Raw genomic sequence first — 19,978 nt, 5'->3', positions numbered from 1 at the left:
GAATCGGCCATCGCTGCTATCTGAAATTATATCGCAATATAAGAATCTCGAACCACGACGCGAATTATACTACTACAGGTTATACCATAACAATCAACCTCTCGACGTTCTATCTTTCTATTCCTTACTTCAAATCCTAACCCTCTACCCATTCCCGTCAACCTAGGCTTGTGTCAGTGACTTATAACCTGTGGCTCTGATACCAAACATGTAGCGCCCTCCAAACCCCGGTCAGAAGTTTGGGGTCCACACTCACACCTTATTTATAACCTGCTTATAACAATAATAAAGATAATAATAATATATGCAGTGACCCTACTTACCAACCACCACGGACCGCAACAGGTTAAAGTATGCACACAAGCCAAATAAACTAATATATTACAAACCGTTCAAATCCCAATCATTCAAACTCAAACTGAGTATTAAACTTTATTACAACTTTTACAAACTTAAATTATCCCAAAAGAAGCCTACTAGCTCAGCTTCCTCAACCTGAACCCCTAGCTCTCGCGCTGGACTGGGGATCTTCGTTAACAACTGGTTCCTTTTTAACTGAAAAGAATATAAACAACATCGCACAAATGAGCTAACTAGCTCAGCAAGTCACAATGACAAAACTGAGAATAATGATCATCAGGTGAACATGATTATGATATCAAGTGAACAATGGATTATGATTTAGAATTGGATATTATACTTTTAATTTAAAAACCAAGGTTAGGCTGCTGATCAGTCACGTACTAATCCCGAGCAAGGCACACAGCATTGCTCTAACTACTAGATCCAAGGCACACATTGGCCTAACTTGACCATTATATGGTCTGACCACGAATCTGGTCCACAATTTTATAAAAACAATCCAATTCTAACATAATAACAGAATATGCATTAATAAACAATAACCAGAATCATTAACAACAATGAGTGTTTAACAATGAAAGGGTTTCAATCTTTGTAAGGATCAATAAGGTAATTTAAAAGTTTGGATGCTGAGTAATGAAAGAATTGGATAACAAAGGAATCAATATTTCAGGGTTTCAAAGATTTCGGCTTTCAAAGCATAGGATATAATGGTTGAGTATATAAGTAATTCAGTTCGGTGTTTGGGATTTTGTTTGCATGTATTTGTGGAGTAGTATCGTATACTTGAGGTTCGTGTTTGGGTATACAACAATCAATGGTCTAGAAAGAATAAGGTTCATGGCTCAAGAACAATGACTGGAATCAGAGTTTGGGTTTTAGTGCTTCAAAGCACTTGCAATATCAACAAGACTATCAAATACTACAATATCTCAAGAAAGTTCAGAACACTTGCCTGGTATTAGCTTACTACACTGCACTCGCTTCCAATCACAACCGTCTTACTCCTCAACTACCTATTTCCCTTTCCTACGCCTTGCCTCTTCTGCTCACATATCATAAACATCTATCAATAATCGACTCATAGAGTTCTATTCAACACATACTTCTATCTACCCTTCGTTTTACCCAAATCCGATTAACAGATTGAAAGTTATGCAATAATCAAGTAAACACCGAATATATAGATCGATAGTCAATCAACAAGTCACGTATAGCACATAATACATCACGTAATCAATGATATATCATTTATAAAGAAGTCTCGGGTCATAAATAGGCTTTCTGAAATTTAAAATGATTTTTAAAACATTTTTCGGAATTAAAACGGGTCGTTGGATCAATTTCGGAATAATAAACAGTGTTCGGTTGGCCAGTTCTGGCTCCGAAACAATTTTATAATAATTATCGAGCCTTGGAAATAATTTAGAATAATATTTTAAAGCTAGAAACTATTTTTTGAAATTTTTAAATCATTTTTAAATATTTAAATCTAATTAAATAATTAACTAAAATCAATTAATCAATTAATTTTCGAATAATTGACCAATTAATCAATTAAAAATTAACTGAAATTAATTAACTAATTAGTTCAGATTTATTTTTGAATTAAAAATAATTTTCGGAATTAAAATACTAATTTTTAGAATTTTCAGAAATTAAAAATGAATTTTTATAATAAAAATAAATAGGAAATATGATTTTTAAACATTTTTAAAACAGGAATCCAATTTTTGCAAAGTCTGGAAACCTAGGGGACCAAACTTCATCGTTTTCAAAAGTACAGGGACCAAACTGCAATTTTGCAGTTCCAGTCGCCGGAAAAGTCGGGGGTGGCCGGAGAACTCACCTCCGGCATCCTCCCACCACCATCACATCCAGAATTAAACTACAGATTACCAGGAACATATCCATGCAAACAAATCATTCTAACCATCCCTGTTTTGGCCGGAAATTGGTCAAGAACATCGCCGGTTTCCGGCGAACATCGGGAATTTTAAAAACACAACTCCCTACGATTCAAGCATCCTCTGTTAACGAGCTATATATCAATCGATTGCAAATTTCATAAGGAACACAACCCACTATAAATCAACAGTTAATAACCCCTGAATCAAAAACACCCAAATTTCAGTTGAAAACATTCATACGGGTTATGAACCCTAATTTTGAAATTCGAAAATTAAACCCACTTTTGAGCATGTTATTGAACTCCAAATCAGACGTATGACATATGAAAATCATCAGGAAAACAAGCTCTACAATATGCAATCATCAAATCATACAAACAATCATCCGAACAAAAATTCATATTTTTAATAAAATAAATTCGAAAATAAATAAATTTCCGGAAAATAAACCTTTGATTCTGCAGGTATATGGATTACAGATTCTGATAGAGCTTTTCAAGACCTTTAAATCCAGTACTCGAGCTTTTCAAACAAAGATCAATAACACCTTCAAAAGTTGATTTGATTCTTGGAACAGTTTATGAATATATGATTTTTCTTTGTAAAATTATATATTTATCTGTCTACAAATGATTTTGATACGAAATAAAATACGGTAGAAGGCTATTTATATTTATGGAAAATTAGTATCCCGTTGGATCAAAACGGTACGTTTATTTATAAAAACTGATCCAAACGGTATCGTTTTTCGGGATAATTATCCAAACCAGTACAATTTGTACTGCGGTCTTGGTCTCAGCGTCTGGTTACACGTACTACGAAGTGATAATTGGGATAGTTTAATAAAAAGCTCCCGTTTATCGAAAATACGGGTTTTATTGATTTACCGAAACGAATATTGTATCGAAAATGTTGCGCCGGGACCCGCGCAGAACAAACCGTACGCCGGATCGAAAAAGTCAAAACATGGAATATGCTCGGAATATTACAATTAGGTTAGGAAGGAGTTCTCGGAAGAGTTTCGGGTTCCAAAAATGTAACAATGGGTGACGTCGGTTGGTTCCCGTTTTTATAAAATAGGTTTTAAATACCCGGAAAAAGATTTTATAAATTTCATATGATTCTTATAAATCCATAAATCAACATAAAAATAATTAGGAAGATATGACAATTATCTATATTTTATTTTGGACATATAAAAATTAAAATACTCAATTAATATTATTTTTGAATATCCAAGTACAGATAACACTTAACAATTAACTCACAGAATAGATACCGAACACACATAATAATTATTTAATAGCAAAAATAATTACACGATATATCCCGGATATTACAGCTGAAACTGGCATAAGAAGCTCTCATATCTCAATTTCAACTCAATCAATGAACTTTCCAAGAAGGAGCTTGTAAGAGGATTGCCAAACATGCTACTCAAGTGATGGTCTTTGTGATTCTTGCCAAAAGTCTAAACGAAGAAGAGTATCTTTCAAAAGCAAAACAGAATTCTCTATCTCTGAGCCATATCACATGCTGCACTTGGACCTTTTTAGACCAGTGAACATAATGTCCATCAACAAAAAAAGGTACACACTTATAATTGTTGATGATTTCACTAGATATATATGGGTTTATTTTGTACACAGAAAGGATGAAACTCCAGAAATTCTTCTGGACCACATAAGGCAAATTGAAAATGGATCTACTCACAAAGTGAAAATCCTGAGAAGTAACAATGGCACTAAATTCAAGAACTCAAAGATGGAGGAATTCTGTAAGTACAAAGGCATAGAGCAACAATTCTCAGCTCCTGGTACACCTCAGCAAAATGGTGTTGTTGAGAGGAAGAACAGAACCCTAATTGAAGCTGGCAGAACTCTGCTAGAAGAAGCAAAACTACCCACTTACTTCTGGGCTGAAGCAGTAAACACATCATGTTATACTCAGAATGTCACTCTGATAAATAGACATGGTATTACTCCTTATCAATGTTAAAAGAATAGAAGCCCGGTCTCAAACATCTTCATGTATTTGGATGTAAGTGCTTTATTTTGAGAACTCATACTGATCAGCTTGGAAAGTTTGAATCAAAGGCTGATAAAGGAATCTTTGTTGGATACTCACCATCAAAAGCTTACAGAGTGTTCAACCTAAGAACACACACTATAGTAGTCTCCATCAATGTATCTTTTGATGATAAGAAGATTCCTGGTTTTGAAGAAGACACTCATGAAAGTTTAATCTTTGCAAATAAAAAGGCATTGTTGGAATCTGGATCAATCTCTAATGAAATGTCAAATCCTGATGATCCAAATTCTGACACTCCTTCAGATTCTGAAGATAATTATTGTGCTAATGAGCCTGCACAAGTTGAGGGGGAGCAACAACAAAGGTCATTTGATGATACTAACACTGAAGAATCATCTCAAAGTTCTTCTCAATCCAATGATGATCCAACATCATAAGAACATGAGTCAAGTCCCAATAATTCATCAGGAAATAACCCAACAGATTCAGGGGGAGCCTCAAATGGATTTGATGAGGCATACAATTCAGGGGGAGCATCTAGTTCCAGAAGGATACTTCCCAGTGCCAGAAAATGGACTAAGGATCATACTCCTGATCTGATCATTGGAAATCCTGACGATGGTATAAAGACAAGAAGTGCAACACAGAATGAATGTTTATATCATAATCTACTTTCAAAAGAAGAGCCAAAGAAAGTAGAAGATGCACTCAATGATGCAGATTGGGTCATGGCTATGCAAGAAGAATTGAATGAGTTCGAAAGAAATGAAGTGTGGAAGCTGGTGCCTAGACCTAAGAACAGGTCAATTGTGGGCACAAAGTGGGTCTTTAGAAATAAGACTGATTCTGATGGAACAATCATCAGAAAAAAGGCAAGATTGGTGGCAAAAGGATATTCTCAACAGGAAGGTATTGACTTTGATGAGACATTTGCTCATGTTGCTAGGTTGGAAGCAATCGGAATCTCCTTGGCATATGCTGCTCACAAGAAGTTCAAAGTCTTCCAGATTGATGTCAAGAGTGCATTTCTGAATAGAGAACTTGAAAAAGAAGTCTATGTTGAACAACCACCGGGATTTGTGGATCCTAAACATCCTGATTATGTTTACAGACTTGATAAAGCACTCTATGGACTGAAGTAAGCACCTAGAGCATGGTATGAAACCCTTGCTCAGTTTCTACTTGAAAGCGGATTCAAAAGAGGTACAATAGATAAAACTCTGTTTTATCTGAATAAAGGTAAAGATTTGCTTTTAGTTCAAATTTATGTTGATGATATCATTTTTGGATCAATTAATCAAACACTGTGTAATAAGTTTTCAAAGTTGATGCAATCAAGATATCAAATGAGTATAATGGGAGGGGTGAGTTACTTCCTAGGCTTGCAGATTAAACAGACTGATAATGGCATCTATATCAATCGGTCCAAGTACACAAGAAATTTGCTGAAGAGGTTTAATATGCAAGAAAGTGCAATTTCAAGTACTCATATGGCAACTGCTACAAAACTTGATCCAAATGAAGGTATAGCAGTTGATGTGACAACCTACAAAGGTATGATTGGATCTCTATTATATCTAACTGCTAGCAGGCCAGACATTATATTTGCCACTTATTTGTGTGCAAGATTTCAGGCAAATCCAAGGGAGCCACATCTTATTGCAGTAAAAAGAATTTTCAGATACCTCAAGGGTACTGTTTCTCTTGGATTTTGGTATATAAGAGAAGCTGATTTTGCATTATATGGTTATCAGATGCTGATTTTGCTGGATGCAAAATAGACAGGGAAAAGTACTTTAGGAAGCTGTCAGTTCTTGGGAGGCAGATTAGTCTCATGGTTCAGCAAGAAGCAGAAATCTATTTCTACTTCAACTGCTGAGGCTGAATACATTGCAGTTGGGAGTTGCTGTGCTCAGTTGTTGTGGATGAGAAATCAGCTCATGGACTATGGATTATCATTCTTAAAAATTCCAATTTATTGTGATAATCAAAGTGCTATTGCTATGACAGAAAATCCGGTGCAACACTCTCTTACAAAGCACATCAGTATCAGATATCACTTCATAAGAGAGCATGTCATGGAAGGAACCATAGAGCTTCATTTTATTCCTACTGAACAGCAGTTGGCTGATATATTCACAAAGCCATTACTTGAAGCAACATTTACAAAACTTGTGAATGAACTTGGTATGGTTAATTGGGATAAGTAAATTTTTATTTTATCTATTTGATCGAATCCTGATGTATATTGATCAAATCCTGATATGTCCTAAATGCTATGATTTTTAGATATTAAGCCAGAAATATTTGATGTATTTTATTTTATATGCATGATAAAATAAATGAATTTATTTTCTAATTGTGCATATCCGAATAAATATATCATGTCATCATTTCACATCGATCTAGGGAGACGCGCCTCAAAAAGAAATCTTTTGGTTAATTTATTAAGTTAACTCTTCAGCCTCTTAGTCTCTTGATATTCTCTTGGTTATTTAAATGACTGCTCATCCTTCAGTAAAAACACATCATTTCATTTATCTCAACCAATGGCAAACCCCAGTTGGTTTTACTGCTATGGCACAAGTACTGTGACCATTTTTTGAAATGGAATCGAGACTTTCTATCCCATCAACAACATTCCATACGACATCTGGATTCAATTTCCAGAAAACATCAAAAATGATCTTTTGTTTTTCCAAATAGAATTTCATCTCCACAATCTTAAACAGCAGGAGAAAATCATTCATCGTGTTGTTCTCTTTGTTGAAAGTAGGAAGAAGAAGTAAACATCATCCATTCGTATCTCTTCACCATCAGCTTTTCCAGGCTTCTTAGACCAAGGCTGGTGATGTTCACCATCTTAGACTAGGATTATTTTATAATCTTTTGCATGTAATCTACAAATTTCATAAAATGTACTCTTTTGATATTTTAATAAAATTTCTTTTGATTACAAGATTTAGTCTTTGTTTATCTCGTATTATGTGCATGTTAATATTTTCATTGAAGCCTGTTAATCTTTACTTCATCTACTTGAACTGTATTTCTTGATAAATGTTTTGATTAAAATTATGGTTACTAATAATTTGTGATAATTTAACAAACAAATGTTGAATTTGAATCGACATATCCTGAGTTAGTCAAATCCTGACAGAAGAAAGGTTTCAAATCCTGATGACAGGTCGGCACGTTCTAATTCTGATTATTAGTGTTAATCAATCTCTGAGTAAGCTTTATTGTTGTAATTAAGTGTCCCACTTAATTAATGATTATTGGTGGATAATCAGATAAACAAATTTCTACAGTTGTGTCTTGATATAACTGTATATATTTTGTATTTACTTCCGCAATTTCCTTCAACGTTAAAATCAATTACTCAGATATTGTTTCCTGTTCAAAGTCAAATTCGCTAGGTTACCTTCTTCATACAAGTGTGTTAAACATATTTTTGAAAAGTGAAGCTATAAAACCAGAAGAAATTATGTGACACAATTCATCTTACACATAGTTTCACTGCACACATCTCACATTTACTTTCGCGCACAAACTATTCACATCATGACAACTTCTGAAGTTTCACCAATCTTCAGTCAAACCGCAATCATTCATGGAAACACATTTGGCACTAACAATTACTTAGCTCTGCTTACATATCAGCAGCTACCATCATCTTTTCATGATATTCAGGATTTTCTCCTTCTTTGTTCAATTGGATATGCTCTCACAAATCCTGTTAAGGTGTCATACAGGGCTGTCATGCAGGTCTGGAACACAGCAGTGGTAAATTCAACACATACTGGCTTTTCTTTTGAGTATAAGGACCAAAGATATGAAGTTGATACTGACATTCTGCTTCAAGCCTTGAGATTGCATGCTCTTGATAGTGCTCCTGATACTCACACCAATGAGCAGCTGTTTGATATGCTAAGGACTTTAGGCTATCAAGGAGAAATCACAACCATTGGAAAACTGTTCAGAACCAAACTGAAAAGAGAGTGGAACATTTTCTTTGACTGCATCTGTAGATGTTTCTTGAATAAGACAACAAACTTTGATGCTCTTCCATCCACTTCCCTGAGAATTGGGTACTCTCTTCTTAACTCTGGTAATTTTGATTATGGTAATACTATATTACAGTTCATAATTTCTAGAATAGCAGATGCTTCAGGAGTAATAGGGTATACTAGATTTTTACAACTGATTTTCGCTTATCTATGCCCTAATGATATTTTTGATGATGATGAATTACTCCCTATTTTTCAAATTTCTGAAAAAGCAATCACTGATCATATTAAAAGGGATGAAAATAATAAATTTTCAGGACCACCCTTTCTTCCTAGAGAGGTCAGGAAATTTATGTTAAGAAATAGACCTACTCCTACACAAGTGCCTGCAAATCCTGATGTTGGCACCTCTGTTATAATTCCTGATGCTAAGACTCAAGAAATCACCCATCTTGTTTCTAACCCAAGCATTTCTTCTTCCAAACAGCAAACACAACAAGCCTCTAAATTAACCTCCTCTGCTGTCTCTCAAAAGACATCAGTTGTAACAAAAAAAGGTTGTTTAAGAAATCTGTCACATCTGGACAGATAGCTAAACAAGTCTCACTGAGTGAGAGTGAGAAGAAAGAAGACTGCTTTCCAATCAGGAAAAGAAGACTGATCATTCATGAAGATTCTGAATCAGATGATCAGATGCCAGTAGGGTCCCTGTCAAAAATCAAGAAGTCTATTGATCAAAATCCTGATGACATGATTGACACTACTGGAATCAAGGAGCCGATTACTGATGCTAGTGCTCTTCCTGACAAGCTTCCAGTAATTGAAGCAACTGCTGAACACAAGAAAACTCCAAAGAGTCATTTGAAAAGAAGTAGTTGGATATATCAGAAAGAAGAAGAAGACTCAGCCTCTTGACAAGGATGTTAGTACACAAGAACCTAGGTCTCAAAGGGATTTAGCAACTGCAACACATCCAATCACACAAGAACCATCTTCTCAAAGAGAAGATACAGACACTGAGGCTGCACAAATCATTGTTAATATTGCTCAGAGTGATCTCCTTGCAGACTTTGTTCAACTACTTTAGGAAAAGCAAACTCATCAGGAGATACTGTCACGAGTGGATGCAATCATTGATGATCCTATTTTTTAGAAGAGCACACAATAACCTTCACCAAGCATTGCTGAAGCAGCTCACATGTCTCAGACTCCACAAGAACCATCAGTTCAAAGTACTGATGTTGGTCTTTCACCTTCTCCTGACAGATCAAATCTTAATGATACAACAGTTTCTACTGAGAATCATCCTTCAACTGCACTAGCTACAATTGATGATCCATTACTAGTTTCTAGTTTGAAAAAGCATCCTGATGTGTTGTTTGTTCCTCCACTTTCATAATTTCCACTTGAGGAGTCACCTTGAGGATCATATCAACCATAGGCATCTCTTGCAAAGAATATGGATAAAGGCAAGGCAATTCTGCCTGATTCTGCACATTCTTCTGATGGCTTGTCTGACTCTAACAATGATAGTGATGACGATGATCCTGATACTGCTCCGCTTAAGTCTGCAATTGATGCATCTAAGAAGTCCAATGTTGGTTCTTCTTCGCACTTCACTGAAAATCCTTCTTATTACAATCCTGATGTTGAGTATTTCAGATAGACAGAATGGAATTATAAATGGAGACTTGCAAATACTTCTATCTCATCTGTTGTTGGCCTGCAACACCTTCATCCTGCTTATGATAAAATTTAAACTCCTGATCTGAAGTTGCATCTTAAGGCCACAACTATTTCTGTTAAAGGAATTCACTCTGAACTTGATGAAAGGAAAAAGTCTTATACTTGTGTCAAAGAGAAAATTGATGGATTTTTGCTTCACACACCTAACTCAGATGAAATCAAAAGTGTGAAAAATACCGTCAAAGATGTTGTTAAATCTCAAGACAGCATGGCATCTAGACTTTCCTCCTTGAAAGACAAGGTTTCTTCTATAAGTGACAAACTGGATGCTCTATTTTATCTTCTTTCAAATACTGATGCCAAAAAGGGGGAGAAGATAGTATCTATAAAATGTACACCAGATTCTATTCAGACAAAGGATAAAGATATTAATGATGTTGATGGTGATAAGAATAATCCAGTTATAGATGTTCAAATTGCTTCTACTGCTCAACAACTTTAACATTCTAAGAAGAATGATTCTTCTAGACAAAGGAAGTCTACTGGTGCTTATAAAGCCAAGCACAAGACTACTGATGGTGCTCCTGAGGATGATGATGTTACAATCTCAAATTTAGCAGAAGCTAAAGGGATGTTCTTTCCTTACAGACATAAGTAAACAGGTGAAGAGATTTTCTTGTACTACAAAGACAAGAAGTTTGAGCAAAAGAATGCTAGGAGTGCTCTTGGGCATATAACTGAAGAATTTCCTGATCTAACACCTGAAGAAGCAGTTATGCAACAAAAGGAGCTTTTGTCTCAAATTAAAGCTGAAGCTAAGACTTCTAAAGGAAGAGGAAGAAGAGGTGGTAGATCTGCAAGAGGAAGAGGAAGAGGAAGAGGTGGAAGAACGTCTGGATCAAGGCAAGTGACTACTTTCAACTCTACTTTTCTGAATTTTTTATCTAGAGAATGTTATGTTCTTGTACAAGGAAATGAAGAAGATAAAGAAGTTCAGAAGCTAGAAGAGTTGATTGTACCAAGGAAGAAAAGATCAGCCACTGATATTGATCAAGCTGATACAGCAAATTAGAATGTAACTCCTGATGTAGACACAAATCCTGAGATAAAAGCAGATCCTGATGTTGTGAACCTAATAACTGATTTTAACTCTGATGAAAAGGTGATTAAAGCATTAAATGAGTCAACTCTTTCTCTGGTAATCACTCTTCACATTTTAGAGGCTGATGAAAAGGAAAAGATTAATAGAAGGGAAGTTGATCAAGCATGCAAAGAATATTTGCAGAGAGTTTTAAAATCAAAGAGGGAGCTATGGCATAAAGCATAAGGGAAGACTGATGATTTGTCTTCAAGCTATGTTCCTCTTGGCAAGAAGAATAGAAGATGGTAAGACATCCATTTATTCAATTATTCTAAAGGGTTCAAGCATGTTGAATTTTTGTCAGCTGGGTTAAGAGATTCTATCTCAGAATAGGAAGATGTTAATAAGTCCACCAATTAGCCTTTTTGGGTGGTATACAATGATAAACTGAAACTTATCAAATCTCGAACTAGAGGAGGTATTGGTCATTCCAGTATGGAGATCTTGGAATCTGATCTACTTGATACAGATAATCTGACAGAAAATCTTGGTGAAAGAATTTCTCCTTCACATCTTGAGAAAGTTGAAGTTGTGAAGATTGTCCATAGAAAGATAAATGATAATGATGTCAGAGAAGAGATTCTGTATTTTTTTCAAAGATGGTAAAGTAAAAAAGCTTTACATTGCATCAACTCTTAATGAAGACAGTGACAGAATTGAAATACATTCACTATCTTCTTAGAGTTGAGAACAAAGTCACCAGAAACTGGTCTTCTATGATACTTGAAATGATCAGAAGAAGAGTCGTGACAAAAGATGATAAATACAATGGTGATTATGTTCCTAAGTACAGAACTTATACTGGTCAAGAAATGCAGATGAAAAAGGGAGTTGCAGTGCTACAAGTTTTTCTCAACAGTCATCAGTTATCCTTCAATCCTGATCATGAAGATGTCAGTTTAAGCTTCATGTTGATTGGTGATCTTGAGATAAGCAAAAGTTCAATTTCTAAGTTAAGATCAGCTATCTATCAGCTTGGAGAAGACACTGAAGAGAAGAGAGAGTTGAAGAAAAAGCTTGTTAAAGTCCTACGAGACAAGGAGGAAGAAAGATTAAAAAACTTTCTTGGAACAACTGTCAGTTATCTAAAGATACTGAAGTAAGCTTTACTCCTTGTACATTTTGTAGATTAGTTTTGGCATCATTGAGAATGGAATTTATGCTTCATTATATTAAGCATAAATTGGGGGAGATTGTTACATATTGAATTCTCAATGATCTAAAGAAGCTCAGGATATGGCTGTTTGGATGTCATCAGGATCTGATGTACCGTCAGGATTTGGTATGTCATCAGGATTTGCATGGCATCGGTATTTGAAGACAGTCAGCATTAGAGGATTTGTTATGTTCCTTATAATGTGGAGCAGATATCTGTTACGTCTGAGAGATAGGACTTTATCTGTTTAGTTTAAGATATGTATTAGTTTCAGTTAGTTTTTGATAATGCATATCTTAGATTAATCTGTTGTAGTTGTGTAGTATATAAACACAGTTTAGGTCATCACTTAGTGTACAACACTCGAGGATCATTCGACCTAGCATCTCTCAAGAACATCAGTATTTCTTGAGAGGATTTTGTAACAGTTTTTATCAGATATATAAAAAGATGTTATATTTTATTACTTGTTCGAAACATTTATACAATTGTATCCAACCCCCCTTAAACAATTGTATCCTTACTGGGCAACATTACTGCAATTATATTTATAACTATGCCTACTAGTTTTTTTGTGCTAGATCTTTTTATTTCTGCTAGAACTTTTGTTCCCCCGTATGGGTTTCACTGCTTGTAACCTTCCATATTTCTCGGTAGGCCTGCACAATGGTCCAAAATCGGACCGGATCGGCCCAGAATGGACGGGCGACTTGATATTTTTTTAAATTACAGATTGAGGACGGGACGTGCTCTATCTGGTATTGGGATCAGTTCGGAAAAACCCGGAGGAGTAGACCGGGACCGGACCGGTTTAATTAATATTTATATAAAATTTTAATTTATAAAATATATTTTTAATTTTCTTTCAAAATTATATTCATAAAAAAGTAATGTCACTTCATACGGCAATAAAAAATTTAAAGTAAGTACACAGCATATTATTTTAAAAGTAAATTTTAAATGCATAATACCAATGCTTTATTCTATGAAATACGAAGTTTAGTAATTAAAGTATAATGTCGATTTATTTTATTACATTAGTTTAATATCAATTAATTTGGATCATTAAAATATGATATGTGTAAATGTTTAATTTTATATATGACATTTTAAAAATTAAGTAAAATTAAAATAATTATATATAAATAAATTCAGGTCTCGAACGAAAATTTTTAAATCTTAGATCGGACCAGATCGAAAACCATTTTTTTTTTATTTTAGGGACCTGGAACCGGAGAGATTATGTTCGATTCGGTCCGGATCTTGAAATGCCCGATCCGATCCGGGCTACATGTCCCAGCCAGATTTATGGGCAATCCACATTTCTAGGGATGGAATGATAAGTTGGGCTTCATTACATGATGTGCAGTTTTCCAACCTTTAATAAAAAATATTAATTATAAAAAATTTCATTACATAGCATTTGTAATAACCAAGAAAACGTAACTTTAAAAATACATTTTGCTAAACGTAACTTTAAGAACCTAATATATTTGTATGTTTAAGTAAAACATGTTGAATTCGCAAAAAAAAAGGTATAACGTATGGTTGGTAATGAAACCTTTTATATATTTGTATATATGTACAAGCAACCGAGAAACATAGTTTGAATCTATTAGTAATCAAGAATGTAAGTTTACTCCATGATACAATTAATATCTTGACTAACTAGATGCACGATAAACATATTTTTTTTATATATTTTAATTTTAAATAATTATTAACAACCTGCTTAATACAACTAAAACTGAATCAAACTAATGTACAATAAATAGAGTTGGGTTATCAATTTAATTTTTACGGGTTGGGTTAAAAAATTTAAACCAAATTAATTGGATTACTAAAATGCCTTATGATGATCCATCGCATTGACCATATGCTCGTTTATCATATTACATGCACGGACTGATTATAATATTTTAAATTTTATTATTATATTATTTCGTAAAATTAACTTATAAAAATAATGGTTATATATTATTGAGATTAAGGAAGTTAAATATTTATGTATTAATTTGTATGTATTATATTATTGAAAGATTCAAAATTTCAATAGTTAAAATTTTACAAAGTCTTTTCTTCTTCCAAAACCTATACGGCGGGTGTATGACCTATAGGAAAGTGGGATTCTTGAATATCAGTGTATATGGATGATTTGCTTTGTTTTTTTAATTTTTTTCTTGATTTAATAAAAAAAAATTATAATATAATTTAAATTAATAAAATTAATTTTGGAAATGTTTGATTTTCTACTAAAAAAAATTGAGTTTGCTTAGATATCAAGCTAAATTATAATTTATAGAGTTTGTAGTTATATTAGATACATGATTTATTTATTTTAATTAGTTTAAATTTTTTTGAAAGATGTTAACATATTTTTTAGGAAAGTGTTAACCACCCGACCAAACGAAACCATATTTTTTGCTTATAATAGTATAGTATATATAAAAAAAATATGAAATGTCGGATTGTAATACATTCTATTATACACACATAAGCTTTTCTGAATTCATGCTCAAACTTTACCAAGACAAATGCAAGACTATAAAAACACTCTGATACACTCATGTACTTCTAACGTTGCATGTTTGAATGTTTCAAATTTTTCGGGTTAAATCATATTCACCCATATTGCTCTTAAAGGGTATATTTTTTCTCACTAAGAATGTTAATTGCTGCAATCAGGGGTAAATCCACGAATCAAATCGGAAGTAATTCGTTTGAGTTAATAAGCCGCGTAGATTTCGGTGCATTCTAATTGGTAATTAGCCATTGCGATTAGTGTTGAAATTCCGGCCGAGCGAGTAAAGTTTCGAGCCGAGCATAATTCGACTCGAGGTTAATCGAATCGAGCCGACTCGACTTATTTGATTAATTGAGACTAAACATCTGCCCGAACTTAACTAGTTTAAAACGAGTCTATCTGGCTCGTGTAACTAAATGAGTTGGTTTTAACAAGTGAGGCAAGCTGGCTTGTTTAATTTTACATTAAATCGATACTAAAACTCTACCCGAGTTCAGCTCTTTTAATTTGACGAGTCTGATCAAGCCGACAACGAGCCAGAACCTCCACCCGAGCTTGACTTGTTAGACTCGTCGAGATCACTCAAACGAGTTTGAGACGGGTAAACTCGCGAGCAACCCGACTCGAATTGCGACCCAAACTGTGATCGTGTGTACCAAGATTTGTTTTCTAAGTTTATTTTTGCAGATGGGCTGAATTTCATCATGTTAAAGACTTGATTTAAACAGACAAAGATAAACGATCCAATAATTTTTACATAGAACCCAACGCGCGTATCCAGCCCAACCCATTCCCACTTCCTAAACAAAACAAGCCCATCTCCTTGGCAAATAAATAAATTGACACGCGCATAAGTTGAAAGGATTTCCAGGATAGAATGTTACTCCTCTGCAACCCAATCTCCAAACCCACCTTATCTTCCTAGTCCTCATCACTCTCTCAAACACCATGTAACACACACTTACTTCAAAAGCCATGCTCGAAACACCCCACTCTCACCACTTGTCCACCACAAACCACTACTCAAAACCACCCATTCCACACCCCCGTACAAAGCTCCTCCAATTCCATTCCCTCCCTTCTAAAACCACCTCCATCATTTCCCTCCCTCCCAAACCCCACAACTCCCATCTCCATTCCCCCCACTCCTCCAATTCCATTCCCCCCTCTCCTCCCAATGCCGATTTCCAACACAAACTCATTTATTTCGATTCCATCGGAATCGATTTCCTCTCCCTCCTTTCCTCCCACCCTCCCATTCTCTCCACTTCAATCACTTCAATTAAATCAACTATCTCCCTCCTCTATTCCGTTGGCCTTACTCCTCCTGACCTTCGCCGAGCCGCCTCGATGTGCCCCGAGATTCTCACTGCTGCTACTTCCTCCCTAGTTCCTGTTTTCACTTTTTTATTAAGGGAAGCTCATGTACAAGGGCGTGATCTTCGCCATGTCATCCATAGGAGACCCCGGTTACTAATTTGCAGTGTTGAGTTGCAATTACGGCCTACATTGTATTTCCTACAAAGCACGGTTGGGATATGTAAAGTTAATAAGTTGACTCATTTGTTATCTTGCTCGGTTGAGTCCAAATTGATACCCAGAATTGAGTATTTTCAGCAGCTCGGGTTTTCGTATAAGGATACCATTGCTATGTTTAGGAGATTCCCCTCGTTGTTTTGTTACAGTATTAAGGAGAATTTGGAGCCTAAGTTTAATTATTATGTGATCGAAATGGGGAGGAATTTGAAGGAATTGAAGGAGTTTCCGCATTATTTTTCGTTTAGTTTGGAGAATAGGATTAAGCCTAGGCACAAGCGATGTGTGGAGAAACGAGTGTGTTTGTCGCTTCCTGTAATGTTGAAGTCCAGTGAGGAGCAATTTCGGGATAGGTTGGAGGTGTTTTATAGTTCTTCTATGCCGGTGAGAACTTCTCCCTTGTCATATACTACGAATTATGATTCTTGATGTAATATATAGATTGAATATATGGAAATATATTTATGTTGTGATTCCTGTACCCATGTGAGTTTTTGGTTCTGCATTCCGAAATTTTGTGCTGCACTTCTGATCATGTTGAATTTTAGACGTTCCAATATGAAAAAATTAGTCCTGCAAATAGATCGGAAGAATTGACAGTGTTGTAGAAATGAGAAGTGTCTTCAGATGTAAATGTTTTTATGGTTGAAGTGTTACATATAGTAGATTTTCGGGAAGTGTTTGGGCAATATGAAAACTAGGAAATGTTTTTTCGGTGTCTCCAATTATGTCACTTTCCTGCTTTTATTAAGCTATAGCTTGTTTATGGTTCTCCTCTTTCTCTTCTTTTATTTCCGGTAATAGTTGATTCCCAGCATTTAAGAGTTTTTTTAGGAGAGAAGAGAAGGGACGAGAGGAGAAGAAAAGTAGTAAAATAAAATAAATCAGTCGTGTGCTCCCGAGTTTTTGTAAAAAGGAGAGAAAATGACCATGAAAAAGAAGATAATGTGAGAGGATCTTTCCAAATCTTCCCATTTTTGGGAAGAAAGTTTTGGAGAAAATGACCATGAAAAAGAAGATAATGTGAGAAGATCTTTCCAAATCTTTCCATTCTTGGGGAGAGAGTTTTGGGAGAAATTATAGGAAATTTTCTCTTCTGATCACTTCTTTTCTCTCACCAAAAAACTCGGGAGCACCTCTAGGAAGGAAAATTTTGAAATTATCTTTTATCTTCTTTTCTCTTCTCTCCATTTTCAAACTCTGGAGCACAGCGTTAAATCGGCACACAGGCCTTAAATCGTTTATCATTTGGTAAACCAACAGAAGAGGGTCAAGGTCTGCATTCAGTTGTATATTGCGTTCATCTCATACAAAACAAGCGTAAATTAAATCATCTACTTATCACTACATTTTACATGCCATCGAATTTGGTTATATGAAGATATTATCTTCCAATATCAATAACAAACCGTAATATGTTGAGTGAATGACTAAATGATTGGGTTGAATCGGTTGTAAGCTATTTTGATGCAATAATTATTTTTAGGAAGAATTACCTCAAAAGGGAACAAGATTGACTGGACAAGGATGCTAAAGTCAAATCAAATGAAATTATGAGGGAAATTACACCTTGCAGTTTCTGCAATTTATCGAAGAACTTTTCAGTATTGAACTCTGATGTGTCCTGTTTCAGTAATTACTTCCTAGTAAGATTGGTTTATAAAGTGTTTTTTTTAAATTAGCGTCTGTGTGTTTACAATCCTTCATCAAATGAACTTGCTTGTTTATGAAATATTAGCTTGTTCTTGTTGAAAAGGGTTATTAGCTACATATTAAAGAGACACGGGTTGAACAATATAGTTTATGAGGCATGAGTCATGAATACTTAAATGTTAAGCTCTAAAAGGAGAGTTTTAAAACCATGAGGTGCTTAGGATTATCTCTGAAATCTGATTATGATTTTAACTTTGTAGTAGTTTATTATTAATAATATTCAAAACCTCTAATCAGTTTAGGATATCCTTTTAGCTTGTTTGTTTATATTTTTTTAGAGATGATAACTCATGTTTGAAGATTATTGATTGTTTTCAATTGTGGAAAAGAGACCGTAAAGGTCCTCTGAGTCTGTGACACATTAAAGAGTGCTGTAGTTCAATCTTTTAAGTCCAACTGTGATTTAAGTTATGCCAAGTAAATGATCTAAATGTCTAATATGGAACCTTTTTTTTTTGGTTGAAAGCTGTCGTGCTTTTAAAGAAAATGTATATAGCATCAATATTTAGGTCTGAGAATTAAACAATTATAATGAGCACAAGTGAGTGCTTATCAACCATCAGCCCCCTAAATTTTTTAACCTACCAACTCCATGTTGGTATTTCAGTTATTTATCATTGTTTCTCCTATGGTACATATGGATGTTTCTCCCTCTTATGAACATTCCACTTTGACCAAAGCCATCAGTGAATTCATTGCTAATATTCCTGATAACATTCAGCTGCAGACCAAGCATTGTGGTTAGCTGGTTGTATCTAATTAGTTTGCAAATGCAGATCCAAAACTTGTGTTATGACTCCCGGTTAGCTAAAGATGATTATTTAGGGTTGAAATCATCGTATACATGATCTACCTGATCCATGCTTATAACTGGACATTGGGATGGATCCAATATACTTGCTAATACAATTTCCTATTACTTATCAACCAAATGTTTTAAGGAGGACACCAACTGAAAGGCAATGCTCAGTCTGATCTTTGAAAATTTGATGTCAAGAGTAGCTTAAAACTTTTGGTTGTATTTTTTATCTCTCTTCCCAAGGGCTTCTTATAACATGAATTGAAGTAATAGAGTATGGTCGTTAGAGATATATTGCTTTGTGAGGTTCTTAACATAGATTGAAGCCGCATGTCTGTCCTGTTCCTAATTGTAAAGGATCTACCATAATGGGCATCTAGTCTGTCTAGCTTAGGCATCAGCTGAACAATTAGCCTATCTCCGACTCTCTTATAGGTGCCGGATGGATACTTTCTGAGTCTTCTGAAGCAATTTCATTTCATGCTAATAACTTCATAGGGCTCATGTTCTTTCGCAATCCGCCAAGGTTTTTGTCTTTTACAGCTTGGGGGTTTCCAGTATCACCTAGCCTATTGCCTTTGCAGGTACGTACTTCGGACCAAGTCAAGCCTATGGTACATATCACTGGTACGGATGGGAGTAATGAATGATTAATTAGGTGTCAATGTGAATCTTAAATTGAGGATTAATTAGTCCCAAATTGTTAGGCAAACTTATGCAGTTAACTGTTCTGCTACATAAGAAATTAAAATTTTCTCTTATCAATTCGAAGGGTTTATAATTTATATTTACTTTGGAATTACAAGTATGGAGCCTTCCTCCTCTATAACAAAATAGTATGGTCATCAAGCATGTGTCTAGAGAATCTGGTTTATGAATGATCTTTAATGGATGTTGCCTTTATCGGGTTTTTTTTTGTGTTAAGCCAATTTAATATTAAAAACCACTGAAGACTAAAGAGTAGGAATGGTTCAGAGAAACAGGCTACAAAGCCAAAAGACTACCTATGAAACTTGAACTGAGCCTCAAGCAAGATGCAACCATAACGCGCAAAAGGAGGCAACAAGAACATAAGTGAGACTTTTAACATAATTTCAAACTACTGAAGCGAA

The 19,978-nt window shown here is 34.8% G+C and overlaps 1 protein-coding gene across 2 annotated transcripts; it reads left to right on the top strand.

Annotated features, from left to right (window-relative positions):
* Positions 1-15,685: 15,685 nt before the first annotated feature.
* Positions 15,686-19,531, top strand: LOC141693582 (protein SEEDLING LETHAL 1, chloroplastic). 2 transcript variants are annotated; one of them, XM_074498723.1, is made up of 2 exons: positions 15,686-16,738; positions 19,451-19,531. In XM_074498723.1, exons 1-2 carry the CDS (start codon positions 15,794-15,796, stop codon positions 19,514-19,516), a joined length of 1,011 nt encoding a protein of 336 aa, XP_074354824.1. In that variant the 5' UTR covers positions 15,686-15,793; the 3' UTR covers positions 19,517-19,531. The 2 variants fall into 2 exon arrangements, with proteins under 2 accessions (XP_074354824.1, XP_074354825.1); XM_074498724.1 differs by lacking the exon at positions 19,451-19,531 and adding an exon at positions 17,841-18,111.
* Positions 19,532-19,978: the final 447 nt, after the last annotated feature.

This window comes from Apium graveolens, chromosome 10 (genome assembly GCF_009905375.1).
Source record: "Apium graveolens cultivar Ventura chromosome 10, ASM990537v1, whole genome shotgun sequence".
NCBI classification, from domain to species: Eukaryota; Viridiplantae; Streptophyta; class Magnoliopsida; order Apiales; family Apiaceae; genus Apium; species Apium graveolens.
The sequence above is the reverse complement of the archived record's forward strand: the minus strand, read 5'-3'. Positions and strand labels throughout refer to the sequence as shown.